The 24,237-nt window shown below is 36.8% G+C and overlaps 1 protein-coding gene across 1 annotated transcript in view; it reads right to left on the bottom strand.

Annotated features, from left to right (window-relative positions):
- The window catches only part of Polr3B (RNA polymerase III subunit RpIII128), a 494,506-nt gene that overhangs the window by 214,834 nt on the left and 255,435 nt on the right, over positions 1-24,237 (bottom strand). Inside the window, exons 16-17 of the mRNA XM_090412337.1 lie at positions 16,108-16,235; positions 3,399-3,484 (exon numbers count right to left, since the gene is read on the bottom strand). Of these exons, the coding sequence (XP_090268463.1) occupies positions 3,399-3,484; positions 16,108-16,235 (214 nt within the window). The remainder of the gene's footprint in view (positions 1-3,398; positions 3,485-16,107; positions 16,236-24,237) is intronic.

Raw genomic sequence — 24,237 nt, 5'->3', positions numbered from 1 at the left:
AATAGGGAACCTATAGAACAAGTAAAACAGTTCAGCTACTTAGGCACGATTTTTAGTGAAGATGGTAAATTAAATATAGAAATAGACAAAAGAATCACAAAGCTGGTATATGGTAGGAAGTCAATTGAATAAATTCATATGGAATAAGAGAGAAATTAGTCGGAACACTAAATTAGCTGTATACAAGACAATGTTCAAACCACTTTTAACTTATGGATCTGAGAGCTAGGACAGAAGTAAAACACTTGACCAAAGACTAGAGACCGCAGACATGAGAATCCTGAGAAAGATTAGAGGCGTGAACAGATGGCATCAATGGCAATATCATATTAAAAATGAGGATATTAGGAAAGAACTTAATATTGTCAGCAGAGCTAATATCAGGTGGTATGGTCACTTAAACAGAATGGGTGAGGTAAGATTAGCAAAACAAGTGTTCTCTGCCAGGTTGGCAGGAAAACGACCCAGAGGAAGACTAAGATATAGGTGGATTGATACGGTATAAAGTGCCTTAGACGATAGAAATATATAAGATCTGATAATGTTGGAGTCTTGACAAGTAACAGACTGATTTGGAGGAAAATTGTAGATAGGAAGTTAGTAATGATGTAATTTTTTCATGTAGTACTATCGCATCCTGTACACCCCTTGAGGGTACATGGCAGAAATTTGATGATGATGACAACACAGCTAAACTTATCTGTTCCAATGCCAATGCCCTAACCACAGAACTAAACCACAAATCCTAAAAAAACATGACTTAACTTCTTGTTATAGACCTTATAAAAAATTGGCATCCCTTATTCACTCCACTAAAGACCAACCTCCCCCTCCCCCTTTAAACCTACCTGGTGTATACCAAGTCCGTTGCAGTTGTATGCTGTCCTACTTTGGCCAAACAGGCAGGACAGCTAATATTAGAATTTCAGAACACAAGGACTATATCCATTTTCACCAATACAGCCACTCGGGTCTTGCAGACCATGCGCTGGATACCTGCCTTAGAATACGGTGGAAGAAAGCCACGATAACACACCGTAGTAAATTCAAATACGAAAAGCTATTCATGAAATCAGCCTCAGCCCTAAGAAACAATCCAAACTTCAACAAATTTGGTTGCATGAAACTGCCCCAAATTTGGGAAACCTTACATCAGAAGACCTTCAGCCCAGTGGCCAAGAATACCAACAATGCCTGCTAGGGGACACTATCAGGCCTTTTAGGATGGACGTTTAGAATGTGCATTGTAATTTCCTTAAGCTATTTAGTAAGTAATAATAATTAAAGAAATAAAAATTTTTCTTGATAAAAAAGGAGATATTTATCCACAACTGAGTGATAAAAGATGGTTGTAACACTTATCATTTTTAGTAGATTTCTGTACAAAATTAAGCAATTTAAATTTAGAGTTACAAGGTAGAGATAAAAATTTAATTGACATGTTAAGTTCAATAAAAAGTTTCCAACAATAATTACTTTTATTAAAGAAAAATATAAGTGACCGCAAATTTAGACATCTCCCATATTTATTAAAATTTTTTGAACAAAATCAAGAAATGGTTCGCTGCAATTTAAAAGCTCGTGAAGAACGAATAAGTTCGTGAAATAGAATTAGTTGAGGAGGAAATAAATTCAAGATTTAAAGATTTTAATAAAACTGAAATGATTGTATCTTTTATCAATAATCCATTTCAAGAAAACTTGAACTCGCAGAAATTTTAAATAAAATTAGTGGGCTGTTTGATATAAACCAAGCTGAAGTAGAACTTGAGATAATAAACATTCAGAATAGTTTACATTTAAAATCAATAAACAATTAGGAAAGAACTTGACATTGTCAGCATCCAGGAATGCGTTAGCAGAGCTAATCTCAGGTGGTATGGTCACTTAAACCGAATGGGCAAAGAAAGATTAGCAAAACAAGTGTTCTCTGCCAGGTTGGCAGAAAAACGACCCAGAGGAAGACCAAGATATGGGTGGATTGATGTGGTACAAAGTGCATTAGACGATAGAAATATAAGATCTGATAATGTTGGCGTCTTGACAAGTAACAGACTGATTTGGAGGAAAATTGTAGATAGGAAGTTAGTAATGATGTAATTTTTTTCATGTAATACTAGCATATCCTGTACACCCCTTGAGGGTACATGGCAGGAATTTGATGATGATGATGATGATAAAATCAATAAACAATGAAGTCATTTGGAAGTATACACATGAAAAATTTCCAATATTAACTGATATTGCGTGAAAAATTCTGTCGTGTTTTGGATCGACATACTTGTCAGAATCTGATTTTTCACATATGAACGTCATAAAAAATAAATTAAGAAACCAAATTACAAATGATCATTTGGATGATTGTCTGTGATTGGCCCTTTCTTCATATCAACCTGACTATGAAAATATTGCAAGATCCAAACAATGCCAAATTTCATATTAACTTTTTTTTAAGTCAACCAGCATTGCCTGTAACTTGTCAGTTTGTAATCAATCTGTTGTTTTTCTAACTTTGGTTTTCCACAAATAGAGAAATATTTTATTCCAATATATTTGTTTTATTTGTTGTATTAAAATAATTAAAAGTGATAAATAAATTTTTAAATACACAAATAAAGTTTTTAGGGCTGGGAGAGCAGGCCCTCCGAAGTGAGTGAACGTATTTAACTGCATAGTTGTGTGTAATCAGATATCAGGTTGGGGGAACATGATCTATATAAGAGAGTAGATCGCCGAATAACTTAGTATAGAAAAGTAGCTCGCATAGTAAAAAAGGTTGAACACCACTGGCCTAGGCTATGCGCTTCACAACCATATGCCTGGGGAAGGAGTGTCATAGGTTTGATTCCGTCGACGACATGAGGAGCTCAAGGATCTTCCTTGGCCATAGCCAAGTTAACCAGTCTTCGGCGTGGACAGCAAGATTTTTTTCCCCAGTTTATCTTGGGTTTTTCATCCCGCAAGCAGGCAAACCAGCCCCGTGAACACACAGGTTACAGTCTTAGGATACCTGCAGTAATAATGAGTAACAACCTATTTTGTAGGATTTCGGTTCCAAATATCTACACAGTAAAAAGTGTAGGCCTGCACTGAGCATAAATTAGGAACATCATCACTACACTTTGGCTACTCAGGTGCCCTTTTAAGTGAAAGTTACACAGTAAATATGGAAAGATCTCATATGTTGCTGCAACTACAGCAGAAAATAAACTGAATGTATTTATATGAAATGAGAGAAATCAGTTAAACAGTGTTTCAGTAAAATTTAACTCATCACTGGGACTATCACATATAATGCCATGAAACTATACCAAACCTTTATTGGTTAGGTTTTGTATTTTTTTTTTTTCATTATTTAAATATAATCAGAGCCAATTTAATGGTAAAAACAAACTTACCTTTGTTTTTACCATTGGTTTCTGTGGATAAGCCAGGAGATACATTAAAGTGTCAATGCGATTTCTTTGGTTAAAACCAATAGAACCTATAAGGGAATAACATGTTTGTTTTAATGACTCATAATAAATAATAGTATACTTATAGATGGAATTAGAAGTTTTTTTAAAAACTTCTAATTTTATAATAAAATTATATACTTCTAATAAAAATATATACATTTAATGAAACTAAAACATTATATACAATTTAAATAAAATTGCATAAATATCTACAAAACTAATTTGATCCAAGGCCTTCTAAAATAAGTCTAGAAATTTCATAATCTTAAAAGAATAAAATCATTCACTCTCTGACTCATTCTAAAAACTGGTTTTTTTAATATATACTTAATCAGGTCTACTAGACTAACACTTTGTTTTCACAACAACAACAAAATGTTCATCAGAGTCAGTTTCTTTGTTAGATCCTTTCTGAAAATATGAAACTGCCTCTTCACTTCCATGGGATCTTCTTTTTTTTTCTTTTTTTATGTAGCATACAATTTTCTTTTTATCATTCCTCTTGCCTCACTGGAGTATAAATATTCTTACCTCTTGCAGTTCAATATGATGCACAAATTACTATTTTTTTTATTTATTTATTTTATATCAGAGAGAGACAGTTTCTTCTGCTATTTCATAAACAACACATATCTGAATAGAGCTCTTCATGTTAAGCCACTTTACAGTTTCATCATCATCATCAAATTCCTGCCATGTACCTTCAAGGGGTGTACAGGATATGATAGTACTAAATGAAAAAAATTACATCATTACTAACTTCCTATCTACAATTTTCCTCCAAATCAGTCTGTTACTTGTTAAGACTCCAACATTATCAGATCTTATATTTCTATCGTCTAAGGCACTTTGTACCGTATCAATCCACCTATATCTTGGTCTTCCTCTGGGTCGTTTTCCTGCCAACCTGGCAGAGAACACTTGTTTTGCTAATCTTTCCTCGCCCATTCTGTTTAAGTGACCATACCACCTGAGATTAGCTCTGCTAATGCATTCCTGGATGTTGACAATGTCAAGTTCTTTCCTAATATCCTCGTTCTTAATATGATATTACGATTGATGCCATCTGTTCACGCCTATAATCTTTCTCAGGATTCTCATATCTGCGGTCTCTAGTCTTTGGTCAAGTGTTTTACTTCTGATCCAGCTCTCAGATCCATAAGTTAAAACTGGTTTGAACACTGTCTTGTATACAGCTAATTTAGTGGTCCGACTAATTTCTCTTATTCAATATGAATTTATTCAATTGACTTCCCACCATACCAGCTTTGCTGATTCTGTTGTCTATTTCTATATTGAATTTACCATCTTCAGTAAAAATCGTGCCTAAGTAGCTGAAATGTTTTACTTGTTCCACAGGCTCCACGTTCACAACACAGTTGACATTGTTCATCGATCACCAATCGGTTGGTCGATTGGTAGAGCCTCTGGTACTAATGGCTCAGTTAAGTAAGTTTGAGCGCGGTTAGTAGTTGGAAGGGGTCAAATCGTTCGATGCTGTTGGCACACTCTCCCTCGATGAGTCTTTGGAATCCCTGGAGGTGTCAAATAATAATAATAATAATAATAATAATAATGTTTTACTTGTTCCACAGGTTCTCCATTCACAACACAGTTGACATTTTCAATGATTCTGCCTATTTTCATTGCTGACCTTCATACCATATCTATTACAACAGTTATTCAATTTAGTCAGGGAATCTTGCAGACTTGTAGCAGATTTATTTAGAATTATAACATCATCCGCATAAAGCAAAGAGCTGACATTAACATCTCCAATTTTGATATCATGTTTAATACCACTTTCCTTCATAATGTGATCCATATAGATAATGAATAACAGAGGGGATAATGTACATCCTTGTCTCACACCAGATTTAACATTAAACCATCTTCCTGTACTTCCTTCAATTCTAACTCTGACTTACAACTCAAATAAAGACTAAGTATTGCTTGATATAATACCTCATTGACACCATATAACTGTAGCGTATTGAATAGCTTCTCTCTTGGAACCTTGTCATATGCCTTTTCCAAATCGACAAAACTTAAATACAGATCTCTGTTATGTTCCCATGCTTTCTCGACTATTTGTCATAAAGTGAAGATCTGATCCTGACAGCCTCTATTTGGCCTGAATCCAGCTTGTTCTTCACCAAGCTTTTCTTCAACAATTCTTCTCAACCGTTTCTCAAGTATACTTGCATAGATCTTGCCAGGAACACTCAGTAGAGAAATACCTCTGTAATTCTCACATTCAGTTTTATTTCCCTTTTTATATATGGGTACTATGAGAGCTCTACTCCAATCATCAGAAATTCATTCCTCTGTCCAGGCTTTCTGAACTATGCAGTGCAGCCACTGTAAGACTCTTATACCACCATACTTCAGCATTTCTGGTCGAATATCATCTACTCCTGCTGCCTTTCCATATTTCAAGCGTTTGATGGCTTTTTCTACTTCGAGTATGGATATGTATTCCTGACTGCATGCCTGGTCAGTGTTTTTTACCACTGTACTGTCATCACTGCTTGTTTCATTTAGCAGTTTTTCAAAGTAATTACTCCATACTTCAAGGATATCTTTTCCTCCCATTTTCATGTCACCTTTATCATCTCTAACTCCTTTTACAGCACTCTTTCCTCCATCCCTAAGCTTCTTCAACAACCTCCAGAATATTTTCACACCTTCTTGATATTTATTTTGTATATTCTTGCCAAAGTCCTCCAATGACTTTTGTTTAGCTAGTTTTACATGGTGTTTAGCATTCTTGCATTTGTCTCTGTATTCTCTAAGAGCACAAGCTGACTTATTTGCCAGGAACTTTTGATATGCTATCTTCTTTTCCTTCACTGCCTCTTTAACTTCCGGTGTCCACCAGGGAGTTCTAATTTTTTTATCCTTGCAGACAACCTCACCACATGCCTCTCTGGCAGAATCAATCAATGTTTTCTTCAGAGTTTGCCACTGAATCTCCAAGGTTTGATTCCTGTTCTCAAACTCTTTCATTTTTTCTTCAATAATCTTTGTGTATTTTAGTCTACAGTTCACATCTGAGAGCTGCTCAACTTTTATTCGCTTTAAAACTTTCTTACATGTTATTCTTTTCAATATGAAATTCAATTTTATCCTGCTCAAAACTAAATAGTATCACTTCCAATTTCAAATCCTCTGTACACTCTGGTGTCCTGCAGCAGGGAGAAAATATCACTATCAACAATAATATAGTCAATGAGACTTTTCTTATTCCTTGCCTCTTCTCTCCATGTGAATTTGTGCACATTTTTATGTTGGAACATGGTGTTAGTAATAACCAGTCCAAAAAATGTCCTGAGCAGAAATCCAATAGATATTTGCCATTATTATTAGCTTTGCTCTTTTTTCCAAATTTTCCCAAAATATTTTTGTATGTCTCACAATCATTTCCTACTCTGCTATTCAGATCCCCAACAAGGACCAACTTTTCCTTTTTCATTGTGTCAGTTGCTTTTTCTAAAGCCTCAAAAGATTCCTCCACCTCTACCTTAGTAGAACCTTCTGTGGGAACATAGGCACAAATAAGTCTCATTGTCCAGTTCCCATTCTCTTATTTGCCCACATTACTCTACTTGAGACTGCCTGCCATTCAAGAAGATTAGCGTCATATTTTGTGTTGAATACTATGGCTACTCCTTCTTTTCCTTGATTGTCATTGCCTGAATATAACATTTTGTATTGATTGCTCAGAAAGATCTCACCACTTTTTGTCTTTTTTGTTTCAATCACCCGTATTAGGTCAATCTGGTACTTATCTAATTCCTCAGCTAGCTCCATTTCTTTGTCATTCAGGCTTCTTATGTTGATAGTACCGATCTTTAACTCTGGTGATGTTGAGTTAGGGTTTGTTTTCAGATTTGTTCCAATAGCTGACTTTTCGCTGTTTGCCCTGGTGCCCTGGCGAAAACAGTGGGGGAGCCTTGTTTAACCTGGCAACGCCCCAGCCGGCATGAAATTTTGTCATGTCGTACCATCATTTTTTTTTTATTTTGGTTTAACCAATAAGAATACAATTTGGTCGGCTAAATCTTAAATTGCCACTTTACAGTTTCAAATGTTACTAATTTCCATTGCTTTTTCCAATAGAATAATAAATAGATCTGGCATCCTTCAGACAGAAGATGAAACTTTCCATTAACATTTCTTTTAATGTTGAATTAGAACAGCTACTCAAATATCTTCTTTTATTTACTAATCACTTGTTGAGAGTCTCAACTCTTCCAGTTTAAAGATTAACTATGCTATGATTCCTTTTAGGAATCTCCTATTAATAATCTTCTGCCTAAAAGTAAAAGAGATTGTAATTGTAGCAGGGACTAATAACTTAACTAAAGATAAGTTGAATATGAGAGAGAGTATATGAAAGGATTGTTGGAAAAAGTGAGAGTGAAAATGGTAATTATAGATATGATAAAAATGAATTAAAAAGAAGGGCTATGATGGCAAATGATTTGATGCATAGGCTGTGTAGAAGGAATGGATGCGAGTTTTTGGATGTGTGGAGTGAGTTTGAGAGAAGATTAGATTTGTATAAGAGAGAGACAGACTACATTTAATGCATTTCATATCACGAGTCTTGAAAAACTAATAACTGGTATGAGACCTACTACAGTAAGTCAAGGAAACTAACTTATGATGGGAGGAATGGGGAGAATTAATGGGTAAGAGCAACAATTCTATGTAACTCTGTTGATAAGGGAAATGAGAATTATCATGGAAATGATTATGAAGAGAGAACGATTTCAATTTTGTGTTCGTCAAGTTCAGACCCATCAAGCATGTACAAAGATGTCTGCATAAATATGACTCTACCTAGTCTAGTCATAAATACTGTTACAACTTGAACAGTGCATAAACTTTTAATCTATTAGTAAATCATTTACAGCTTTTAGCACATATAAACCACATGTATAACATACATATAGCAGCATTCAATGTTCAAAATGTATTCCTTCACCCATGTCTTAAATTTGTGAGGTCACATATTGCTGGCAACACACACAACATCCAACTACAAAATTTGGATGTTGTGTGTGCTTTAAACGGAAATACTGTAAATGCTTGCTCCAAATCCACCTGCAGGCTGGCAATGCTGGGGAGTCATTTCTTGCAGGCTACTCTCTCAAGCTCTAACCAGAATTTGAAGTGCAGACCCAGATTTGGACATCCAGACAGCCAATCAGATGGTGACATGTGGTTAAGCATATTTGCCTCCCACCACTTTTATCTGGTCCTCGCTTCATGCACAGGGGGTGAGGGTGAGTCCTATTGGAAGGTCTGCTGCCTATCATAAAACAAAGTGTTGTTAAGGGAATGTACCACAGATTTGAGAAGGTTGTCTTGAAACAACTTTTGTGGAGATTTTTATCCCTTTCTCGCAGAAATGGAACTTGAATATGCCTCGATACATTCATATTACACTTACGCCATAACTGACGGGGACTAATGACCATCCAACTCGTCAATTGTGAATATCTTCTCATCAGTGAAGAGGATATCTCTGTGTCTGTTGTTTGCATATCGAAGAAGAAGTGCCCTTGATTTTATCACCCTCTACTGCATAGGTTTGGTGTGTTAAGAAGTGTCCAGTAGAATGCTGATTCATTCAGAAACATTCAGTTAGTACGTCACACTGTTCTCTCTGAAATGTTCATCTCTTGCAATATCACTTTCTGCGTTCCCACAGGATTATTGTGGATGCGTGCCTTCACAAGCTGTTTCATCTTAACACAGTGTGGTTGACCTGTTCTTTGATGGTCAGATACATCTTCTGTATCATTATAATGGTTAATAGTGAGACACACAAACATCCTACTGATCCCGAGTGTTTTTAACAAGTTGAAAATAACAGGAGGCTGCATTCCAACCTTGTGAGTGCTATTACAGCTACATGGCCTCATAACCTCTCCGCATCATATTAAACTGTACAGCTAAACAATTCCCTCTCTCTACTGATAAACACAGAAATATTCACTGTGCACAGCATCACTAACAGAACCAGGCTCGCACAATTCTTTTGGCAGCATGGAGGTGTGCAGAAGTTGTAACAGTATTTGTGGCAAGACTTTGTAAATAAGAACAGAGATCTGCAAGTTGTCCAACTGTCTCACACAAACTACAGACAGGAGTATACAAAAAAAACATGCAGGTGGCTTATAACGCAAATACACGAATTCTACAAGTATCAGAAACAAAGGGATAGAGTTAGTTGCCTTGCTCAATATGTTGGTACTTCATATTGTAGGCAATAGTGAGACTTAGCTATGAGAAGCAGACATGATAACTGTTATCGAGCGTAAAGTACGGTATTTGTAGGAAGGATAGATAGGAAAGAACAAGGCAGGAGAGGAGGGGGCATGCTACTAATGATATTGGATGACTTGAATACCGATAATGTTAAGATCTATGACTGTAATACTAGTAACAGTATTTCATCTGGAAGTGAGTTTCAAGCCATTTGATGTGAGGTGGGAGTTAACAAGATCAAAGACATAGTGGGATGTTGTTACAGACCTAGTGGATTGGTTGCTAGTGATGAACAAATGTATCACGAAATAAAGCCGATGGGTGTGGAAAGAATAATCATAATGGGGGACTTTCATTATCCAAACATTGACTGGGTAGTAGCAAAATCTCATGAGAAGAAGGAAACTGAATTTATTGAGTTGTTGAGAGACAAATTCCTCAATCAGCATGTGAAAGAAGGAACTCAAGGTCAAAGAGTGTGAGATTTGATTATAGTGTCGGTGGGGAATTTCAGTTAAAGACATGACTATTCTGCTTCAGTTTGTGACCATTCGGTACTCACTTGGGAAGTGAGTAAGTTTACAAACATTCCATTCAGAAAAGGTTACAAGCTGAACTAGAGAGCAGGAAATTATGACCAATTGAGGAGTATATTAGGCTCAATGCAATGGTATTAAATGTAGGATGGATATCGACAGTGCATGTGCAGTGTTCAAAAAATACTTAAATGATTCAATATCAGAATGTATTCCTAGAGTTTAAAGAATAAACAGAGCAAAAGTGAAATGGATGTGTAACAAATGAGTGCCCACTTTGCTAAAAGCTATCAACCTGGTGTATATAACATTGCTCCCTTTTCACAAATGAAGAGAGTCAGGTGTATGAGACAGATGTATTAGAGCTGTTGTACAAACTAAATAACAATTCAGCAATGGGGAATGATGGGATATCAGCATGGATGCTAAAAGTGTGTTCAGCTGAACTGGCCATTCCTTTGACCAGGCTATATAATTTGATTCTGAAAACAGGGAAGATTCCACAGGAGTGGAAAGAATGTATGGTAATCCCATTGCACAAGGGTGTACAAAGACTGGGGTATCCAACTATCAACCTATTAATATCTCTGGAGTGGTGGGGAAGATTTTGGAAAAGTTAATCTCTATTTTGCAATGAACAGCATGGGTTTACTAAGGGAAGGTCATGTTTGAGCAACTTACTCACATTCTATAACAATGTTACGATTGAGTCAGGCATGGAGAATGGATACACCATGATACTTATGGATTTTGCTAAGGCTTTTTCCAGAATATAGCATGGAAGACTGTTGCATAAATTGAAGAATATGGGATGGGATTGTAAATTATTGGAATGGACAAGAGGATGACAGATCTGAAACAGTGGTATATGGGAGATGAGTCTGCAAGATTTAAGGTAACCAGTAGTGTACCACAAGGAGGTCTTATCAGAACCAGTTCTTGGTCCATTGTTATTTAATCTGTACATTAATGACATTGGGAAGGATTTGAAGGGAAGGGAACATAATACAGCTATTTGCTGATGATGTAAAGATAGGGTAATCAGGAATGCTGATGATATGCATTACGTGCAGAATGATTTGAATATGCTGGAACTGTGGTCATAAGAAAATGGCTGTCAGTTCAATGTTACTAAAGGTAAAGTCACGCAAATTCCGTTAGATTAGACATTTAGTGTCATATTTTATTGGTGAGATTATGCTATAATAAACTGATCCCGGAGTTTGTTTTTTTTATTATTATTTTTTTTTATGTGGTTACCACCCACGAAAAGTTATTACTAAGACTGTTATTATTAAACCTACAGTACATTTGTACCATGGTTGGTCTAAGGACTTTTTTTCCATTTTTATTAATTTTTGTATGGCTTTAGAGACCAAACATGGAACTTTTTCAAGCTACTTCAGGCCTCCAATAAGCAGGGCAGTGGGCTCACAATGGGCAATGAATTTTTAGGAGTTTTAGTAGATAGGAAGTTGAAATTCAAGGGCCGTGTAGCAAAGACTGCAAATACAACTCAGAGGATAATTGCAATGCTGAAATTAACTTTGACATGTAAAGATAAGGATGTTATTTTGCTCAAGGCTTTGTACAAGGCTTTGATAAGACCTCACTTGGACTACTGTGTACAAGTCTGTTCTACTGGTTTCCATGGTAAAGCTGATAAAATGGAGTGAGTGCAAAACAGTGTGTTAAAATACTGATTATGAAGATAGACTGAGAATTTGTATACTGCAGACACTAGCAAACAGGAGAAAGAGCAGTGATACGATTGAGATTTGCAAACTTCTGAAAGTATCGTACAGATTCGAGTTGGAATTTTTCATTTTATGTTGGAGAAAGGACAAAGAGGGAATTTGTTGGAAACTGAGAATGGATGTCATCAAGAAAGGGGTGAGAACCAGATTTTTCTCTCATAGAGTGGTGAATGATTGCCCATAGAGTGGTACATGATCACTAAAGTGAGTACGGGCATGGCAAACCCGAGGTACCTGATGCAGGACCATGCCTTACTTCATGTAATATACATCTGTTATATTATCTGTAGACTGGTCTCTCCCCTCCCCCCAATGCTATTAGAGTACTCAAGGGCTAGGGGTGAATCTTTTCTATTTTGCTGTCATTTTGTCTTATGCAGTCATTGAGGGGAGCAAGCTAGCCCCAATAGGTGCTGGTTCCAAGCCCTGATAAATGGCGAGGGTTGATGTCAGGAAGGTCCGGTCATAAAACTTCACTGCCAGCTCTAGCTATGATCAAATGAGTCAAAAAGAAAGTGATACAAGGGCTTGGGCATACCCCTTAGGTGATGTACAGCTATACTGCCCTACAGCTGTGAGAAGTAAACGAGGGCTACTGCATCAAAGGCAGATGCAGTTAAAGAAACGAGCCTAGTAGGTAAAGAGAATGTTGCAAGTGGGAACATTGAATGTTGGAAGCAAGACTGGAAGGGGAAGAGAGGTGGCAGACATGATGAGGAAGAAGTTGGACATTTTATGTGTGCAGAAGACAAGGTGGAAGGGGGGAAAGCCGAAGGAACTGGGAGATGGGTATAAATTGTTCTACTCTGGAACAAATAAAGAGGGAGGAAATGGTGTCAGAATTGTGGTGTGTGTGTGTGTGTGTGTGGCAGAATGAAGGGAAAAGTACTGGAAGTGGGTAGGAGGAATGACATGATTATGCGAATGAAACTCGGTCTTGGAGAAGAGCAAGTGGCCATCTTATGTGTATATGTTCTGCAAGTTGGCTGTAGCAGAGCAGGAAGATGAGTTCAGGAACGTGCTAGATGAAGAAATGAGGGAACTGGAGAAAATGAGATTGCAATTGTTGGAGGAGACTTGAATGGACACATAGGAAGACAGAATAGGGACTGTGAAAGGGTGCATGGTGGCGATGGAGTGGGAATGATGAACCAGGAAGGGGAGAGAGAGAGAGAGAGAGGGGGGATTATGAAGTCGTTTTTCTGCAAGAGGGAAGAACATTTGATAACATTTAGAAGTGGTAACAACATTTCAGAGATTAACTGCATTTTTACTAGAAAAAAATATCTTAAGGAAGTAGCAAATTGTAAGGTAATCCCAACAGATCAAGTGGCACAACAACACTAGCTACTGTGCACAGACTTTAAAATAAGGTCGAAGATAAGAACCTTTGGAAGCCATGGGATGAAGACAATTAAGTGGTTTCGCTTAAAAGAAGAGAGTGTGAGGAACTGTTTTAGGGAGAGGGTATTAGAGAGCATTTTGAATGGACTAGAAAGTGTACAAGATTGGTGGAGACATAATTCAAAAGCAATTCTGAGCTGTGCAATTGAGGTGCTTGGTGAAACATATGGAAAGATTAGAGAGTAGAAGAAGGTTTGGTGGTGGAATAATAATGTACAAGAAGCAGTGATGGCTAAGAGAAAGACAAAGCAGAAGTGGGATGAGTCAAGTCAAGAGTGGAAGAGGACAGAGAGGAGACAGAGAGAGAAAGCGAAAAGTCAAGAGAGTTGTTGTGCAGGTGAAGGCCGTAGCATATCAAGATCTTAATGATCATTAGAAGCAAAGGAAGGACAGAGAAAAATTTATCGATTGGCAAAAGGTAGAAAAATAAGGCATCAAAGGACATCTTACATGTGAGGCAGATCAAAGACTCTGGAGGAAGAGTATTAAGGAGGGATGTGGATATAAGAAGCAGATTGAGAATATACTTTGAAGGACTTTTGAATAAGGAAAATGAAAGGATTCACAGAGAAGATGGGCAGCCTTATGAGGGGATGGTGCAGAACATTAGTAGAGTGGAAGTGAAAGAGGCCATAAAGAGGCATGGAAGGCACTGGTAAAAGAGGGAATTGACCTGCTGTGGGACCTGTTCATAAACGTTTGCCAATAGGAAAATATACCCGAGTGGAGGGAAAGTACTCTTATTCCCCATCTACAAGGGTAAAGGGGATTCACAAGACTGTAAGAATTACAGAGGAATAAATTTGATGTCCCACACCATGAAAAGCCTAGAAAGGGTTCTTAATGGAAGATTGAGGAAGGAGGTGGAGATTGCAAAGGAGTAATTCGACTTCATGCCTGGTCGATCAATGACAGATGCTATCTTTGGGTTATGGCAGATGATGGAAAAGTTTCAAGAGAAACAACGGGGGCTACATCTAGTGTTTATTGCTCTGGAGAGAACGTAAGATAGAATGCCAAGGCAAGAAGTCTGGAGGTGTCCGAGGGTGAAGAAGGTACTGGAGAAATATGTCAGTTTGGTGCAGGAGATGTACAGAAACGTGAAAACAAGAGTTTGGACCTGCCTAGAAGAGACAGAAAGTTTTCAAATGACAGTTGGCTTGCATCAAGGGTCAGCATTAAATCCGTTCCTGTTTAACACTGTGATGGAGGTGGTGATGGAGGAGGTGAGAGAAGACACACCTTGGACAATTTTGTATGCAGATGACATCGTGCTGTGCAGAATCAAGAGAAGAAGTGGCAGCTAAGCTGGAAAGTACTGGAAGAGAGAGAGGTATGAGACTGAGCAGAAGTAAAACAGAATATACATGTTGCAAAGTGGATGGCAGCCAGGAGACAGATCTGGAGCTGGAAGGAATTGTCATCAGGAAGGTTAGGGACTTTAGATTCAACAGTGGAAGAGGATGAAGAGGCTGAGAAGGAAGTGGGATGGAGGAACTGGAGAGAGATGGCTGGAGCGATATGCTGCTGAGATAAATCTAAAAGGCAAAATCTATAAGACAGTAGTGAGACCAGCTATGACATATGCTATGGAAACTGTGGACCTGAGGAAAAATAACATCAGCAGGATGGAGGTAGCAGAGATGAGAATGCTTAGGTGGATGTGTGGTGTGACCAGAAAGGATCATCTGAGAAATGACTATGTGAGGGGAACAGTGAAAGCAGCGAAGATACAGGAGGCAAGGTTAAGATGGGTTGGTCATGTGGTGAGGAGGGAGGATGAACATGTGGGAAGAAAGGCCATGCAGATGGAGGTATGGGAGGAGGAAGCATGGGCAGCCAAAGAAGAGCTGGAGGGAGCTGGTGGTGGAGGACCTGAGGATGAAGAACTTGGATGTGGTTACAGCCCAAGACAGAAGGAGGAGACTCACCAAAAACAGTGACCCTACTTAAGTGGGACAAGCTGCAGAAGAAGTGATACATGATTGGAATGGATTGCCATGGGATGTTTTGTGTGCAAGTAGTGTAAATGAATTCAAGAACCAGTATGACAGGTAGTGCGAGTAGTATGTGGCCTCTGTTGATGAGTCCATAACCCCTTAGAGAGATCTCTCTTAATAGTAATAATAATACAGCACTCTGTTAAATATAATTATTTGCATGCCTCTTATTCCACCATTTATACCCGATGATTAAGGTATTACTATTCCATATTCAGAATATGGCAGGAAAAAAAGTCAAAACTCCTGTGGCAGCATAATCTGCACGCTTCAAATCAGCAACCTTTATCTGTTATCTTATATATAATGTGCTCCATATTTACAAACTGATCCCTCCAATATATAATTTTTGGTTTCAACTATGCCAGAAACATGTCAAAATTTAGTATTTTAATTAAAACTTAAAATGAATGATTATATAATTCATACAATTTCAATTAAAGAAAAAGTCACCAAAACATTACAATATATAAATAAATAAAAATTCAGGGCATGCCCATAAATTATATAATGCTAAATTTTGGATTTAGAGATCCCTTTTACCATGTTCACCAAGTGAAAACACAACTGGAGAGAAGTAATACAAAACACTGATATTCCTTCACTCTTCAAAACATTACATAATTTATTGATAAGCCCCATATATAAAAGCTGCTTTAAATCCACTAACCCATTGCTTGTTTTCCCATAGCACACTGATAAGTATTCCTTGGTGACTGATTATGATGTGGATATGGAATAAGACCAGCACACACTCCCAGCAAAGTAAATGGCTCAATTTCTAGATGAGTGGTATCACTATAATTATTAAAAATATTTAGACTATTCAATTAACTAAATGAATATGGATATCTGAATATATTTCTTTTTTTTTTCTTATAAGCTTTATTTATACAAAATTTAATATTTAAAACTGCAAACAAACAGTAGCAATATACTTGTTACTTCTAACAGTCTGGAACAGCTATTCGGAATCTTGCATGCTCTGGTATTACAACACTACCAAGTGGGAGGACTTCTATGACTTTGGCTCCTCCTTTGCATGGCCAGACTACTGTTTTTATTCTTCAAATATAGATACCAGTTCTGATCTTGTTACAGAACTAATCCATACTGGAAAATGGAAACTTTCATTCCTCACTTTGTTCAAATTCCTCAACCCATATCTAAACTATGGTTCTCCAAAAAGTGTACCAAGAAATGCAAACAGTCTTTAATAAGAGGTTGAAACCAAAATATCAGCTTTATTCACAGCCTACACACTTACCTGTAACATTTATAAAACCACTATTAAAAGGGCAAAGTCTAAATTCAACAAGGATAAGTACAGAAAACTTGATGCTTGTGTCAGTAAACTGCATCTACAATATGAGAAACACTAACAGCAGAAACAAAAGATTAATAAAATTATTAAAAACATAGCCAGTAAAGTAACAACTGCTAAACTGCAGCCTATCTAATTTCTCAGTACTTAGCTCACTTATAATAGTAACAAACAAATGACATTTTTACTACACAAAGTTATTAACCATATCTACAGAAAAATTAATCAATAAGTCATAATTTGTATATAGAATTATGTTAAAGATACCAAGCAATTTTAAACCTGGTTTTACTCCATTTTTCCCAAGTAAGCAAACAGACAAAAATGTCAAGTTTGCGCCTGCAAGTGATGCAAGACTAGCTGATCCTACAGGTAGTGCAAGATCAAGGCAACTCGTGGTAGAGGTAGAACAAGCTCCAATCACTAATCTTAATATTTACCCTTAATGCCAAAACACATCTCCAAGAAGGGGATGTATGATGTTTTGTATTAAAGGCAAGGGGCCACTACCCAGACCGGTTTCGACCTTTTTTGAGGTCTCATCAGTGGGAGCTAGGCTAGAAATACCAAGATTTAGTAATACAGAGCTTATAAGTATTTTACCAAAACAAGTTGCCATAAGGTATTTTAACCTTATTAAATAAAAATCTCAGGAGGAGATATACAGGGTGTTCGGGATAAATTTGACAGTTTCGTAAGGAAAAAGAAAATCTTCTTTGTATCTATTAAATTTAATGAATTGACAAAAAAACATTACAGGCAGAGTTAATTACAATACTATCAACAAGATTTACTCAAAATAACCACCATTAGCATCGATCACAGCTTCAATTCTGCTTCGGAACCTCGAACAAGCTGATGCTACAGTCTCCCTGGGAAGGGCCGCAAAAACTGTTTTAATTTTATCCATTAACTGGGCTTTTGTATTACTGGAAGTGCGATTGGTGTCTTTTTCAACTGCGCCCCATACAAAATAATCCATGGGGTTAAGGTCTGGGGAGTTTGGAGGCCAAACATTTGGACTGGTGAAGTCGTAGAAATTTTCAGACAACCATTTTTGACTTTTCCCAGAGGTGTGGCAAGGGGCCGAATCCTGCTGCCATACATACGGCCTACCATTGGCTACCCTTGTTATCCAGGGCTTGACTACAGTTAGCAACTCCACGAACAAAGCCCGAATTCCAATGCCAGGGTTCTTCAACACCTGTTCCTGCAGATTTGCGAGGAATTCTGCTGTACGAACGCAATCAGATCGTCTGCTAGGGATCTTTCTTCTTGCTACATCCTCGTAGTCACCATTGCAAGTCTCTAGTTCATGCCTGATTGTTTTTACTGTATTCAGGGAGCATTGGGCAGCAGTCGTAATATCCTTATTTTGATGGCGGGCACGAATCATCATGATACAAGTTATTCTCTTCCATGATTCAGGTGGGTTCCAGCTATCCATCCTTTCTGACATCTTGTATATGAATGAAGAAGGGTCCAAACTTTTAAATGAAGAGAAGTGTGTGTTAATACATGTAACTTACGGAAAAATATAATTAATTATAAATATGTCAAATTTATCCCGAACACCCTGTAGATGTAGACCCAGACCGGTTTCGACCTTTTTTGAGGTCTCATCAGTGGGAGCTAGGCTAGCAAGATTTAGTAATACAGAGCTTGTAAGTATTTTACCAAAACAAGTTACCATAAGGTGTTTTAACCTTATTAAATAAAAATCTCACGAGGAGATATAGATGTAGAAAGTATTTTTACCTTGGGTATAATTATGTTAAAGATACCAAGCAATTTTAAACCTGGTTTTACTCCATTTTTCCCAAGTAAGCAAACAGACAAAAATGTCAAGTTTGCGCCTGCAAGTGATGCAAGACTAGCTGATCCTACAGGTAGTGCAAGACCAAGGCAACTCGTGGTAGAGGTGGAACAAGCTCCGATCACTAATCTTAATATTTACCCTTAATGCCAAAACACATCTCCAAGAAGGGGATGTATGGTGGTTTGTATTAAAGCAACTCCTTTGCATGGCCAGACTACTGTTTTTATTCTTCAAATATAGATACCTGTTCTGATCTTGTTACAGAAATAATCCATACTGGAAAATGGAAACTTTCATTCCTCACTTTGTTCAAATTCCCCAACCCATATCTAAACTATATATAGTTCTCCAAAAAGTGTACCAAGAAATGCAAACAGCCTTTAATAAGAGGTTGAAACCAAAATATCAGCTTTATTCACAGCCTACACACTTACCTGCAACATTTATAAAACCACTATTAAAAGGGCAAAGTCTAAATTTGACAAGGATAAGTACAGAAAACTTGATGCTTGTGTCAATGACTGTCATGCTTTCTGGTCCCTCACCAAAGTAATTGGGTGCAACTTTTGTCCATCTGTGCAATCTCCTCTATCTCACTCTAACAGTACCACTGTAACATCGCCTAAAGACAAGGCTGATGTCTTGGCTTCATTCTTCTCTTCCAACTCCTACATAGATGATCAAGGCAAATTACCTTCCACCAGAAAGATATCAGAAGAATCTTGAATAGCTCGGATACCATAAATGCAGCTGGTCCTGATGGAATTCCACCTATTGTGCTTAAGAGATGTACTCCAGAACTAATACCTGTTCTCTATCATCTATTCACTAAACTGTGTTCAAACTGGCATCCACCCTTCGGCACTGAAGAAAACTCATACAACCAGTTCTCAAAAAATAATTTAAGTGTTTACCATCAAGCTACTGCCTAGTGCTCTTACTTTGATTTTGTTAAAAGTAATTAACAGTCAACTTTTTTTTTTCAACACCTTGAAAGCTGCTATTTAATTAGTGACAACAAGAATGTATTTCACCACCTTGGATCCACAGGAGATCTCGTGGCAAACATCACTCACATTTGGACCATTCCATGTGGACAACAGCAGGTTTCTCTAAACCTTTCCATAGTAAATTGTTGAGAAGTCCTTCACTAGACCCTATCAAAGCTTTTGAAAGGGTCTGGTCAAGGATTTCTCAACAAGTTACCATCATTTGGACTGTTTTGATCCTTGTGTAAATGAATCACCAGATTTCTCTTAAAATCAAATCCTATGTGTAATGGTGGATGATTTCTCTCCTCGGACTTTACTGTCAAAGCCAATGTCCCTCAGGGCTCGGTCATTTCACCCACCCTTTTATTGATTTATATAAATGACCAGCCATGTTGTACCATCATTTTATATTTTGGTTTAAGCCAATAAGAATACAATTTGGTATGCTAAATCCCAAACTGCCAGCCGATCCTCATTCATTCAGTATCTATCCAGGTAGATACCTAACAGGGTGCACCATGAGAGCGTGAGGAATGGACATTAGGTCAGAAGCCCTGGTCGGTTCTCTGCATTCCTTTAAAGGCTATGTGGAAGTCTCCTCTCAGTTATACAGCTTAGACCCTCACCCCAACAAACACTCAACAGGCATCAGTCAGGAATGCATATCCAACTTGAAGTAGAAAAAGCCACGAAAGGCCTGAAATGTGGAAAGGCAACAGGATTAGATGATATTCGACCAGAAATGTTCAAGTATGGAGGTATAAAAGTCTTACAGTGGCTGCACTGCATAGTTCAGAATGCCTGGACAGAGGGACGAATTCTGGATGATTGGAGTAGAGCTCTCATAGTGCCCATATATAAAAAGGGAAATAAAACTGAATGTGAGAATTAATGAGGTATTTCTCTACTAAGTGTTCCTGGTAAGATTTACGCAAATATACATGAGAAGCAGTTGAGAAGAATTGCGGAAAAAAAGCTTGGTGAAGAACAAGCTGGATTCAGGCCAAATAGAGGCTGTCAGGATCAGATTTTAACTTTGCAACAAACAGTTGAGAAATCATGAGAATATAACAAAGATCTGTATTTAAGTTTTGTAGATCTGGAAAAGGCATATGACAAGGTGCCAAGAGAGAAGCTATTCAAAACGCTACAGTTGTGTGGTGTCAATGGAGCATTATATCAAGCAATACTTAGTCTTTATTTGAGTTGTAAGTCAGCAGTTAGAATTGAAGTACAGGAAGATGGTTTAATGTTAAATCTGGTATGAGACAAGGATGTACGTTATCCCCTCTGTTATTCATTATCTATATGGATCACATTATGAAAGAAAGTGGTATTAAACCTGATAACAAAATTGGAGATGTTAATGTCAGCTCTTTGCTTTATGCGGATGATGTTATACTTCTAAATAAATCTGCTACAAGTCTGCAAGATTCCCTGACTAAATTGAATAACTGTTGTAATATATATGGTATGAAGGTCAGCAATAACAAGATAAAGACAATGAAAACAGGTAGAAGCATTGAAAATATTAACTGCATTGTGAAAGGAGAACCTACAGAACAAGTGAAACATTTCAGCTACTTAGGCATGATTTTTAGTGAAGATGGTAAATTAAATATGGAAAAAGACAACAGAATCATCAAAGCTGGTATGGTAAGAAGTCAAGTGAATAAATTTATATGGAATAAGAGAGAAATTAGTCAAAAATTATACTAAATTATACAAGACAGTGTTCAAACCAATTATGGATCTGAGAGTTGGGTCAGAAGTAAAACACTTGACCAAAGACTAGAGACCACAGATATGAGAGTCCTGAGAAAGATTAGGGGCATGAACAGATGGCATCAATGGCAATATCATATTAAAAACGAGGATATTAGGAAATAACTTTACATTATAAGTATTCAAGAATGTGTTAGCAGACCTAATATCAGGTGGTACTTAAACAGAATGCAAGAGGAAAGATTAGCAAAAGAATTGTTCTCTGCTAGGTTCGCAGAAAAAAGATGAAAAGAGGAAAACAAAGATATCAGTGGATTGATATGGTAAAAAGTGCCTTAGAAGATAGAAATATAAGATCTGATAATGCTGGAGTCTTGACAGGTAACAGACTGATTTGAAGGATTTGATGATGATAAATGACGTGCACTCGACTGCAAACCCTATTCATAGTTTTGGCGATGATAGCACACTCCACCAACTCATATGACAATCTTTGCAGTGCTCAAACACCTCAAGTTTCAAGATCATCTATAATAAGTGTCCTGAACACTGATCTCCACAGAATCCTTGATTGAGGGTGCAAGCAATCTAGTCAACTTCAATGCTTCCAAAACACAGTGTTTCTATAAAAAAAAAAAAAAAGACCTCAGATATTCTCCACTTACTTTTGATAATGCTCAGCTCAACAGTCAAGACCAAGTATCACTCTCTCTTCTGAGACTCACTCTTATGCCAAATCTTTCCTGGCACAATTATATTACTTCTATAGCATTATCAGATTCCAAGAAATTTGGCATCCTTTTCTGTTCAAGATGGCACTTCTCTGTCAAACAGTTACTTACTCTGTATAAATCCCAAATCTGCCCAACATTGTAATACTGCTCTTGTGTATATGGTAGTGTGCCTAAGACTTCTCTAAAGATTCTTGATGATGCTGTTCAGAAAATTGCAGCCTGGTTGATAAATGACACTTCTCTTACAGTCTTCAGTCACTTTCCAACAGAAGATCAGTTACTGCATTGTGTAGTTTCTACAGATATTTCCATGGATACTGTTCAGCAAAATCAGCATCCATTATGCATCTCATTTCTGCAAGATCCATGGAAATTAATGCTACAGCTGCTCAACATCCTTTTACAGTTGAACTGCTATTCCCAGTCATCTTTCATTCCTTTCACCTGAATTCTGTGGAACAGTCTCTCTCATAAAGCATTTCCAATGGACCATAATCCTCAACAGTTCAAGAAGAATATCAACAGATTACTCCATTCCTTACCCTGTCCTCACACACCTGTTTGCTATAGTCTCTTCTACCTTTTGTGTGTGGAAGAAATATAAAAACATAATACTTCACATTTAACTACAAGGTAACTACAATGTAGCTATCAAGCAGATGTTTTGCCTATAAAACACTTTACAGAAAAGAGAAAAAAGAATTAAGAGCAGAAAAAATGCACAGACTAAATAAGTTGGGATTTTTTTTTTAATCATCTATCACACCCATGAAAGACTGTAAACTACAGTAAATTAGTAGTTCTGTTGGAGGGTTAAGGTAGATATCCCAAATACCCTGTTATAGAAACCCAGACAGAATTTTTTTCAAGTTCACCAATAAGCAGGTTAGTGGTCTCATATTGGGAAATAACATTTCTCTACCACCTAAAGAATTCACAATCACCCATGGAATTCAGACCCACAGTATAAAAATAATAATTTAAAATTATGAATCTTTTTATAATTGTTTCTATACATTAGTATATCATTAATTTCGCTTTCCTAACATGTATGATTGGTACTTGCCATGTGCCCGTTATTGATATGTTAAAATGAAATGTAAAGCATTTAAAATTGATGTACTTACGAGATACTGATAGTTGTAATGGTTTCAATCCTCTTTATTATAATTCAAAATTATTAACTGTTGAGATATCGATTGTTCTTTGTAAAGACATTCTCTTTTTTTTTTTTTTTGCTAACAATGACAATGTCAGCCATTACTACCTAACTTCACATTTGCCATTTACATAAAGTGAAATTGCTCACCAAGAAGATTGACAGCTGAGAGAGAAAGCATTTGGTACCTGAGTAACGGATGAAACAACAGGAGAGAGAGAATGAGAGTTTTAGAATGGAGTTTTCTTAATTACTTCCTAAATTACTTTTAGGAAGTAATTAAGAAAACATTACAGTCAGGAATATATATTAATAGAAGATTCCAAAAGTACTGGATGAGATAAAACTGTCAACAGATAAGTAGTAAATAAAGGAAGATATTGGAGTAAAATTCTAATTCAGCAATTGAAGAAACACTATATGATAGTTTCATCTTCTATCTAAAAGATGCTGGATCCATTGATTATTCTACTTGAAAAAGTGACGGAATTAATAAAATCTGAAACTGTCAAGTGGCTTAACATGAAGAGCTCTACCTTGATACTTATATTTATGAAATAGTAAAAGAAACTGCTTCTTTTTCTGGTAAAAAATTTGGTGATTCGTGCATCATACTGAACTGCGTGAGGAAAGATTAATTATATTCCACTGAAACACGAGGATAATTGAAAAAATAATGTATGTCAAATAAAAAATTTAAAAAAAGGATGCCATGGAAGTGAAGAGATAGTTCTATAATTTTAGAAAAGGCTTAAAGAAACTGACTAATTAATACTTGTGGTTTGTAGAAATTTGTTGTGAAAACAAAATGTTCAGTCTGATAAACATGATTATATGTTAAACAACACAGTAATGGAATGAGTCAGAGAGTGAATGATTTATTTCTTTTAAGATAAGGAAATCTCTGAAGTGTAGACTTATTTTAGAAGGCCTTGGATCAAAATAATTTTGTAGTTATTTAACTTTATTTAAAATGCATCTAGTGTTTTAGTTTCAGTACATGTATATATATTTTTTTATTTGGTCTCGAGTCAAGAATTTTCCTGA

Source organism: Typopeltis vanoorti, chromosome 22 (genome assembly GCF_054136105.1).
Source record: "Typopeltis vanoorti isolate ZY-2024b chromosome 22, IOZ_Tvanoo_1.0, whole genome shotgun sequence".
NCBI classification, from domain to species: Eukaryota; Metazoa; Arthropoda; class Arachnida; order Uropygi; family Thelyphonidae; genus Typopeltis; species Typopeltis vanoorti.
Note: the sequence above shows the minus strand (reverse complement) of the source record. Positions and strands in the feature narration are given on the sequence as shown.